This window comes from Anastrepha ludens, chromosome 6 (genome assembly GCF_028408465.1).
Source record: "Anastrepha ludens isolate Willacy chromosome 6, idAnaLude1.1, whole genome shotgun sequence".
Taxonomy (NCBI): Eukaryota; Metazoa; Arthropoda; class Insecta; order Diptera; family Tephritidae; genus Anastrepha; species Anastrepha ludens.
In genome coordinates this window covers 39,822,811-39,834,256 of record NC_071502.1, presented here as the reverse complement: position 1 = coordinate 39,834,256, position 11,446 = coordinate 39,822,811, and the positions used below count along the sequence as shown (strand labels likewise).

The 11,446-nt window shown below is 36.6% G+C and overlaps 1 protein-coding gene across 1 annotated transcript; it reads right to left on the bottom strand.

Annotated features, from left to right (window-relative positions):
* Positions 1-1,201: 1,201 nt before the first annotated feature.
* Positions 1,202-2,224, bottom strand: LOC128867026 (piggyBac transposable element-derived protein 3-like). The gene has a single exon (XM_054108118.1). It carries the CDS (start codon positions 2,222-2,224, stop codon positions 1,202-1,204), a length of 1,023 nt encoding a protein of 340 aa, XP_053964093.1.
* Between the last annotated feature and the right edge of the window lie 9,222 nt (positions 2,225-11,446).

The following is an 11,446-nucleotide window of genomic DNA, read 5'->3' as shown; positions in this document are numbered from 1 at the left end:
GCCCACTAAAGTAGTCCACTCTGATAAAGAACAAAATGTGCGATTTGTGTTTGAAGGAATATGGAAGGCATTGAAAATGGAAAAAGATAAACAAGATGGAGGGAAATAAATTACATAATCGAAAATTTGAATGAATGAATTTAACTACTTTAAATAATCTACTTATCATACGATATAATTTTGTTAAATTTAGAATAAGATAAACAAAAGAAATTCTAATACTGCCACATTTTTTTGTTTTTTCATATAGAGGTAGGTGGTACTCTCAGTGGACCACTTTTGAACGATATCCTCGCCTAAATGTGGCGAGTTAAGTTAGCCCTCAGAGCTATAATGATTGTGGGCACCATAAACCAGAGATTTCTTGCTACCCCATAGAAAATAATCAAGCGGGCTTTGGTACTTTGAACGCTGACAACGGAGATAGTCACAGTGGATGAAGTAAAGAGCAGTAAGAGTTTTACAGTAAAACAGAGGAAAGGCTATGTAAATCTCCTTTGAGTTGGAAAGATTAGGTGCGAAAGAACTAGACTTCACTTGATGTGTCCAACTGGCACAAGAATGAAATGAAAAGAAAAACGCTCGGCCAAAATCACTTAAGCCGTTATTGCGCTAATGAGCAAACAGCAAGCCTTAAGTCACATGATCTTGGTGGCCAGTGAATGTTCCAGCTACACAACTTTCGAACTTCTCACCATGTCAGTTCAATGCAGAACGGTAAGTGTCGAATTCTCGTTGAATTCATACCATAAACAATATTTATGGGATCCACACTATACATCCTAAGCCACAAAGAGTTTGTTACCATCGTCCGATAGCGGTCACCAGAAGCTAGTGAGTTTAACCCTCTAGTGCATAGAAAAGATTTTTTATAATAAAATTATGTTTTGTATATTACTAATTAGAGGCCATAAAACATAAATATAATATTATTTTTATTTGTACGACCCGAATTCGCTCTGTGGCCCTGGAAATTAGCACCCCGCCTCTGGACGGTCTTATGCAGGTAGCTTAAAAAAAATTACTAAAAATACAATACCACTTAAACAAGTAAACAGAAAACGTTTATTTATAAAAATTTAAGTAATATATAAAATAGTATACAAATTGTTAAGTTTGGTTCAAAGTCTAAGAAGAACGAATATATGTACATATACATTTACTTAGAAATAACTTCCCACCATATCTTCAAAAATGTCCTTTATTCAGCATGAAATTCCTTAAAACATGATTTTTTGACAGACATGCAAAGTGGTATGTTGCATTTTTCGCAATAAACTTGAGTCTCCGATTTACATGGCTTGTTACGACATTGACGTTTACTACTTTTATCGCAGAAATTTGGCCAATGATTGAGACAATCATACCTTATATTGGGTGGTGGTAGGTACAGTAACTTGCTTCCCTTTGGTACTTCTTCGGCTTGTTTTTCTGCAGTAGTGGGGCGACCAAATTTTTTCGTTTCCGATATGAGCAGGAGAGTTTCGGCGATTTCTTCCCGAAATCGTGGAAACTCGACACGCTGACGTTTTTCACGATTGATACGATGGTATAAAACGTAAGCATTCACTATTGCCAAGTCGATAACATGGTGAAATATACGAGATGGCCATTTACGAGTCTTCATGCGAATTTTATAGTGACCAATTAGACTGTCCATCAAGTCCACTCCGCCCATGTGTCGGTTGTATTCTTTGACAATGTTTGGACAGCTCACATATTCATACCGTTTTCTATTGCGGTTATAGCGACGGGACAATGGGTTTCGGTCGCTCGGATTATTCGAGTTAAATGGCTGCACACCTGCATACGTTGACGCTAAACGAACTGGTTTGCTGTCCTTCCAAACAACAGTAGAAGTATCTACTCCAAATGCGGTGGCAACGAAATCCTCCAAATATCCACGAGGAGCTTTTTTCACCACTAGCTGTTCATCGGCAGATAGTTTACAGTTTTTCACACGGTTGGCTCGAAAAGTTCCAAGCGAATAAATTCCACGGGAAAGAGAAAGATCAGATACAGAAATGTTGTTTGCTGTTTCTTGTAGAAAGGAATCATTTTGATTGGGGACCACAAAATCTGGGTCATTCACGTCGTTGTCACTATCGAAATCATCGCCTTCAATTTCCTCATCACTGTTTTCGCAAAAGCCCATAAAGTCGTTGAACTCCTCATCTGACATCTTCGACAAGTCGTATTTGCGTTTGCGTCCCCACCGCGACATTTTTCTAGTGATAAAAAATATAAATCAGCATAATATGTGAACTTGAAGTTCAAAATAACTGAACATTTTTTTTGAACGCACTGCATACGGCCTCCTGTAGACGGTTGCAGCGTGAAGCACACAGTGGCACAATGTACATAAAAAAAAACTTGGAGAGCACTTTATCTCACTCTACACTTCTCAATCTACTTACCAAATATTTTTTTAACTCAATATTCCAATAGGGCACTTCTTAGGAAGTCTCACAAAAACACCTTCTCAAAAAATACTTTTTTCTGTTATTTGATCACTTCTTTTAATTCCACTTGCAAAATTTTTGTAATATGAGCACATGCAGCTTTTACGATCAAGGGTAAACTGAAGAATATGAATCGTGTAAGCTGCATGACAAACAAAAAAGCACTTTGTGTTTTTAGTTTATTTTTTTTTTTTGCTTTTAAGTGTTGCCCGCCTGTAGGCGGTTATATGCACTAGAGGGTTAACTTCTTGCGCATTTTTGAAAAAATAAATGCCATTGAAACAACTGAACAAAAATCTACACGAAATAAAACTTTGTCGGAGTGTAGTTGGAGACTCTAGTATTCTTGGAAACTTAGAGTTCATCCCAATGGTGATTGTTCCATATGCATCCTCCACTAGGTCCGAGCGATACCTTTTCCATGCATATACCCTCAAGGGAGGAGTGGGTGCTACGCAACATTTGGAGGCAGGGAATGGCAAGCATTAAACAAGGCATGGATGGGTCGAAGATAGGCGGAAAGATTGCAGGGAGAGTATTCAACGAGGAGCTCCCCATCTAGCTCAAATTTGGGCTTGCGAACAACTGTGGTGTTTTTCAAGCAGAGGTAGCCCCTATAAAAGAAACCGTGCATTGGTTTCTCACTTCTTTAATTACTATAAAGCACGTAAATATCTACTCCTACAGCTAGACGGCAACTTGGGTCCTAGGCTCGTTCTTTGTGCGTTTGAAATTAAAGGAAAAATACTTGACTTCTCTCCCGACTGCATCTAAATACTGCAATAATACGCTCATTTCGGTTTCCGGTTACAGTCGCATACAGAGAAACGTGTGAGGAGTGATGAGTTGTCTAGACAAGGGATCCTTGAAACGGCTCCATTGCAAATTGAGAGGATTCGGGTTCCCTTAAGAACCTGTGGTCTAGTCCTGTAAATATGGGCCTTGAGTCAACTCAGCGAACGCTGGGTTAGTGCGCAAATGTCCGAAATCGTGTGATCCTTCTGGTCATGGCTAGAACGGGGGCATTCGAGGGAATTTATAAAGCTAACAATACCAAAGCTCTCGAATTTGGTGGGTATTCTTACCACGCATTATCGGTTAAGTATCCATTCGGTGAGTCTTAGGATTACTTTAGGTTCTTTCTGCAGAAGCTGCCTGAAGAATAATTATTCTCAGCTGTCCTGCTCCTGTCGGGCTAAGACAACAGACATCTGGACTCCCACTTTTTTGCTACACCTGCGTATTTTATACACCTTTTGAGTTTCATCAGTAGCTTGAAACGGTTAATAGAAATTAAATATGTTACCGCTGGTCGTTATCTTCCAATCCAAACCCCCTTCTTTCTTTTTCTGCTCCGTTTGGTTCTTTCCACTCTACTTTTCCTCTGTATGGCATCACAAAGGACGAATTTTGATTCTCTATGCTAGTGAGCCTCTCACGTGGGCAGCGAGGAACCTACTGGCGAGGAACACGCCATTAATAGTAATATCAATAATTGGTGCTTATGCTTTTGTGGGGTGTTTGTCCAAGCTTTTCCTCCTATTTGGGGTTAGTGGCTTCCTGTTTTGGAGGGACCAACAGTTTTATACCGCATCCGAACGGCATATAGCTTTTTATGAGGAGCTTTTTCATAGTAGCGTAGTCATACTGAGGAACCTGCCGTGGATTTTCTTCCCTCTACATTCAGCAATATTTCTGATTAAGGAAGCTTAATACAATTTTTCATGTTTTCAAACCACTTAATCAAAAAACCACGAAGGTCATAAAATAGAAGCAGCCCTCGAATCGTTGGCGAACAGAGCAGGAATTTATATATGGAAATATTTTCAGGACCTATGTGCCACAACGAGATTAGAACAGCAGTAAGTAAGGAATATTACCAACTGTAAAATTTCCAGCGCACCTATTGAAAGACCCTGTATTTATCCGCCATTTGATATTTTAAACTGGCAACATTGCACACGCCCCATAGCGCGAGAATATTCGCTCTCGTGCATGACGTATAGAGAGTTTCGTTCATTGCGTGAGAGTGTAAATGTTAAATCAACGCGAAGGAGCATAGACAGCATAAAGGCTGATACCACGTGGTCGCACACAAATACATAGACGCATGTAAATAAAGTTGGTATTACATTTGTACAAACACAATTACACATTCACACTCCTCTACAAACGCACCGACAATGGGTTGGTATAGAGCAACCAATGCTAATGTAAATGTAAAGTGACTCAAAAAATCAAGCACATATACAGTTATAATTGTGGTAATGAAGTATAAGCTAACAAATATACAATTGGTAAAAAAATAAAAATCATAAAATTGAGTTAGCGCAGATTAACGCAAAGGGAACTGAAAAAATATACCTAGCACTAGATGTTAGCCATGGATTCGAGCTCAAAATGTTATTTCCTTCAACTGGATAATTTATTTCAATGTTTGAGATAATAATCGACAGGAAAAACGCTTGAAATGTAGTCAACAATCCATTTCCATATAATCTATTCGGATGAGCCTGAGTCCCAAACTTACTGTAGACATAAAAAACAAAATGATATACAAGATTTCTCTCTAATAGTGGTCGCCTCCCAGTAGGCAATGGCAAACCTCCAAGTGGACTTCTGGCATGGAAAATTTCCCCATGGAAAATCATCTGCTGTTCGGAGGCGGCGCAAAAGTTACATCAAAATTCATAGCACAATATTTACGAGAAGCTCAGAGCCCAATAAAAGATGTACGTGCCAAGCATACCTGTTCATATATATGAAAAGTTCTGTAACCGGGACGACTTCATGTAAGAGTAAAAATGACGGCTGATGAGTGGTGCCCAAAGCTGGCTTTAATTATAAAGGCATCACTTTTTGAATATACTGCATGATGATAGCAGCGTACGCTGAAAAGAAAATGAAGGCTTTGAAACCTCAATCAGCCTCAGCGATCTCTTTGTTGATTTTAAAGCTCCTTTTGCCAGCATAAACGGTTATGTAACCTTGATATCCCCGTAAGACTAATGCGTTTGCTAAAATAATGGAGAGCAATGTCACCAGATCCATTCTCCTAACTCTTGCAAACTTGGTTTTACGTGGTATTTCTAATTGGCGCCAGTTAGCACGAGGAAGGGCACGTATCTGCTCCTGCTAAAACACTCCTCAATAAAAAGTTAGTAACAAGATTTACGTGTTACTCTATTTATGCTGGCCAAATCATTTCCGATCTTCGGCCTCACTAAAAGCAGAAGAAGTTTCGTAACGTCTGCTACAGATGTTACACAGAGAGTGGTGAGTTCTGTGTAGAGAGAGAAATTTGATAACCGAATTCTGGTATCCACTCTATTGAGGGAGAATACCAAAATAACTCACATTCTGTGAGATACACACTTCGATGTTAAACGAAAAACCATAGAAATCCAACTTTCGGACTTTTTGCACCTTAAAAAAATTTAAAAAATTTTCCCCAACAAAATTCTGAGTACGCAGTTTTATAGCCTATTCAATTTTGATGCAATAAAGAATAGGTTTTAGGACCAGTTAGTGCTGGCAGAGTAGGATTAAGACCTAATTTGGGATGGAAAGATCAGTTGGAAAAGGACTTGGCTTCACTTAGTGTTTCCAACTGGTACCAGTTAGCACGAGAAAGAAACGACTAACATATTTTGTTAAACTCGGTCAAAATCGCTTAAGCGATTATCGCACTAATCAAGAAGAAGAAAGTGCAGGTTTCATAGGGCTCATAAACCGCATTGGTAATGATTTTTTCCGGTCTTATGCACCTTCTGCATACTAGACAATTAAATGCTTTGCACTAAAAAATTTAATTATATAAATACTAGGCAAAATGGCTATTTTCTAATCTAACCAAGTAAGTGAGATTTACTAGCTGTGCTGAGAAACTGTATATAAGTTAAAGGGCCTTTCAACTATTAAGAAAAAATTCGCTATCAAGTTCAACTAATTTCAAGGGAAGTAATGCAGCTTTTTATAACGCCTTAATTAACTCAACTTCAATTTACTCTACTTAAAACCTAACTAGACACTTCAAAATGCATTATAGTGAAGATAAAGGGAGCTACAATATTAGAGGTTAGCTGAAGGTAGCTGGCTGACCTGCCAGAAGAACAAGCCTACAGAATAATAATCAGTTTGACTTTTTTGCTTCAGATGTCCTGAAGAGCCAAAATCCTGTTGACAAGCCACCTATCTTTTTTTAAGACGCTTAATTTGGTACCACACTACTCCAAAAAAATATGTTAAAAAAATAAAAATTGCTTTTGTATACTATTTTATGTCAATAATAACATACTATAAAATCAAAACGATCACTTACACGAATGCCTTCAAGTAGAAACAATTGCAAAAAAGTAGTTGAAAATTTTTTATTTCCAAAAAAAAAAAGTGCGAAACAGGTTTTTTACTAAAAAATTCATTACTCAAAACTGATTTGGAAAAATTTATAAAAAACAAAATACACTTTTTAAAATATTGAATTTCGAAAAAATTCAATTTTTTTCTTTTTTGCTAAATAAAAAATTTTCAACTACTTTTTTGCAATTGTTTCTACATGAGGTCGTTCGTGTAAATAATGACGATCATTTTGAACCCAAAATCATTAAAATCGGTTCATTTTTGACTAAGTTATGAGCATTTAAAGAAAAATTCTTATATAATAAAAAAAAAATCGATTTTGAGCCGAAGAACAAAAATGCCGATAAATCTTGAAAAAAAATTTTTTCGGGCGAACAAAAAAATCCGTGTCTCATTATTTTGACCAGAGAGCAACATATTTGATTTACATCGAAATCGAATAACATGTCCCGAATATCCCGGTTGAATTGAAATGGAGATGCTCTGCTGTTTGTTTTGCTGTTTGTATGGCTTGAGTGAATAATAAAAAAATATTTGCGAAAAGTTCGTTAACTTGTTAAGAACGTAGATCAATGCTGAACATTTTGTTCGCCCGGCAATTGGGTTGTAATTCAAATGCACCTGGGCGCTGCTTTTTCCACCCGCCGCTTATTTCAAATTTGGGTTATTTATAAACGAAAGTGGTATCATTTATTACAGTCTTAAACAAAAATTCCTAATTGAGTACTCACTTGTATTCTCTCTAAGAGTCCTATTTTAGTTATTTATTTATTTATTCGGCCAATCGCTCAATAAATTCTTAAAAGTACTTAAGGCCCTCACTTCATTTGAAATGGTGTTTTTGGGTGTTTTCTTTCTCAAGAGGCTGGCCACAAACAAGCAAGCAAGACAGATAGAGCTGCTGCTTAGAGTTTTTAAGTTTCATAGAGCACAAGGTGATTCATATGAAAAAAAGATTCACTGATATACAAGGAAGAGAACAAATTTTATAAATTTTTTCTACTTTCATTTCAAATGCATACCATGAGCGCTGTGATATGGCTTACAAAAAAGAGAGTCATAAACGAACCTAAATCATACTAGAGCATCATTTTTTATGAATTCATCAAATTCAATGTAGGCCCATTCGAAGTAATGCCTCATCTTAAGGGAGGAAGCTGGTCTAGAATTTTGTAAAAATCGAAAAATTTTTTTTTGTCTTAAAAGGTGCTTTAGGGTCTTAGAAATAATATACCAAATGAGGGATGCCAGCAAAAATGTCTAAATGCCCAAATTTTTCATTCGACGGCAGTGCCTCGCAGGTATGCCCCGAACGCTACTTACAACTTTAAACGCGTTTTTCTCGAAATCACTTTTTTTAAACTGGCCGAAGACATAACTCGAACAAATCTTTACCGATTCTTACGAAATTTTGACAATACATTCGAAATACCTTTCTCCGGAGACGTACGTAGGATTTTTTATTTATATTACATAGTTTTTTTTTTTTAATCAACAATTTTATGTCGTTCTTTATAGTGAAAATTGTAACTTTTTGTTCAAACGTGCACCATTTCGCGAAAAAACAAAATATCGAAGAAATCCTACTTACGTATCTTTCTGTTGTTATATAGAAACTAAAAAAGTTTTATTTTTTGATCCAGGACAAAAATTAAGGAGTTTACGTCTTCGGCAATGGACCCACTAGAAAAAAAGGCGCCTTAGGAGAACTGCTGGACAGCGGCCATTTTGAAATTAATTCAGACGAAAAATTTTGTATTTGTACCATGAAAGCTATATTATTAAACCTATTTCGCAGATTTTCGATTGATTCCTTTGTTGAGTCAAAATAAATTCATAAAATATGCCCGTTTTTTGCGCTCTAGACCAGCTTCCCCCCTTAACATAATTCACTATGACCAGCATTTTTTCAATATTCTTTGCTATGGTCTAGAGTTCTTCCAGCAATGCCTTCTTAGCCATCTCAATCAAGGCGACTCTCATCCCATGAAATCCCATTTTAAATTTTCTAATTTATAAAGGGTTTTCCAATAAAAGTTGTTATTGGTGAATGGATTGCGCTACCGAGAGATGATTAACAATTCTTTATGGCCGGAATTGGATGGCATTAAGCTGGACAACGTTTCTTTTCAACAAGACGGCGCTACGTGAGACACAAGCAACGAAACCATTGATATTTCACGGGAAAAGTTTCCGGACCGTGGTATCTCTCGAAGTGGTGATCACAATTGGCCACCGAGATCTTGTGATTTAACACTTTGTGACTTTTTTCTTTGGAGCCACGTGAAAGAGAAGGTATACGGCCACAGCCCAGGGTCGATTCAAGACCTCAAAGATGGAATTCGTGAGGCTATCGAGGACATAGGGCAGTCACTTTGGAATTCAGTTATGGATAATTTCATGAAAAGGATATTGTCCTGTAAGCATGGTCATGGTGGTCATTTGCCTGATGTTATTTTTCACTATTAACGGCATATGAAATACGGATTATGAAATAAACATCCGATCTTTTATATTAAAAATAGCATTTTTATTTGAATATCAAAATAACACCTGTGTTTGGAAAACCCATTATTAGCCCAAATTTGCATAATTTCTGTAACAATGCTAATCTGCAATACCCTGCCTTAAAGTGTCCTTATATATAAAATAATTAAATTTTCAACTGACCTCAGCTGAACGAAATTGAAATAAAATACCTTTACCCCGCTTACATATACTGTTAACTTTAATTTAAATATTAATAATTCATTTTTTTATGCTTTTAGGTGTCACAATAACTGTGGTGACCATCTGTCTTGTTTTTGCGGGTATTCGTTTTCAAGCTTCTGCTCTGCGTGATTCGACAAACCAAGAAAACCTGAAAGTGTACCGATCTTTTCAGAGTTCCAGCTTTTTCTCCACATTTTATTCCAAACACAAAATTAAAATTCTGTCTGTGGTTCCTCCAATGCAAGCTTCAAGCTGCTAAATTACCTTGTAGGTTTTAGATAATTTATATTGGAGATGATACACAACAACTTTCCTCTATATAAAAAAATTTTAATTAATTTTATTTAATTTTTTGGTTTTTAAACCAAGGTTTCTATTACTCAAGATTTTTGAAGTGACGTTTCTTAGGCGTCGATGGACGAGCGAGAATGGAGAGTAAAATTTTAAGGTCATGCAACGTTTTGGGCATTTTCGTTCTGCGAGAGAGAAAACAGATATAACGTAGCGGAAAATGAGAGAGAGAGCTATACCATATATACATATATCTTACATACACTTTAGGCTATTTTTCCCGAGCTTTTCCTTGTGGTAGCTAATTTCTGGTGAGAAATAACGCTGCCTACTTTTTGGCGCTTAGAAAAACTATAATGATAAAATTGAAAATTTATAAATAGTCAACAAAATGCAGTATAGATGAATACTCAAGCCAGGCCTGACATCAAAACACCGGTGGCTTAAATACATTCCTCGGTGGACAAAACTATCACGTTGGATAAATAACATGGCGAGTACTTGAAAATTTAGGAGTTCTGCTCAGGTGTCGCTTATTGCCAAATTATAGAAATGATCTTCCCACATTCGGTCGGTCTGAAAAAATAAAATTTAACGCGAATCTGAAGTATGCGTTTTTGCATAATCTAAATCTTTTTTGCAAATGGCACTTACGCGAATAAACTATGAGAAATCTATACCCGCTGAACGATTGATATAAGGACGTTTTCAAGATAATTTCGAGTATCTTTAGTGGTTCAAGAAGTTCTATGATGTTCACGCAGCAAACAAAAGAAAACATAAAAGTTTCAATTCATCAGAAACAGGAAACGCACCTTAACACGAAACCGACGAAGCAAGTTCTAAGCCATGAAGTAACCGCAACGACTCCATTATTATAATGTAAAGTGTTATACAGATACTAAATATTTTATTGTATTTTTTCAGTTAAATTTTATGTTTTTATTACAATAAAAACAGTCAGCAGTCAAAAATAGCCGCGCTGCTATCATTGTGAACATAGCGCAATTTTGCTAAAATTTTCTAAATTTGAATCAAATAGGTCAATAAATCCAATTCCCAAATTCCTTCAAACGTTACGAAAAAAAATAGCAAATCTTCCCAGTCACGCAAGCGACAACCCACCAAAATTTCATCGAACAAATGGCTTAGCAGCGCAAAAACTACAACATACACACAAACTTTAACATTTACTATATGCAAGAAGAAGATAATCCAATGTGCATGGAGGTTGGCTAACAGACAGTAAAAAGTAAACACTTTTACATATAAAGTATATGAGCCAGTACGCCTGTGTGCGTAATTATATTTCAATTGCAGACCGTCCATTGTAGGCCGTCTTTGGAAATAGTGAAACAGTTTTCTTTGCCTCCTTACTTTTGTTTGCATTATCTGCGTGAACAACTGTTTGCGGGTTTTGTACATTTCATTATTCGCTTTCATATTATTATTGTTTGCCATTAGAGGGTTTTACTTTGTTCTGTTGTCTTATTGTGCTGAACTTTCTAAGCACTTGGGAGTCAATAGTAAGCAACCACAGCTCAAGGTCAACTCGTTATTGCGAGCAACTGAGTTTCTGACAGTCCGTTCTAACACCTTTAACTAGGCCATTCATGTTAATT

Excerpts from the sequence above, each read along its gene's own strand:
- LOC128867026 (XM_054108118.1), bottom strand. The coding sequence starts at position 2,224 with ATGTCGCGGTGGGGACGCAAACGCAAATACGACTTGTCGAAGATGTCA.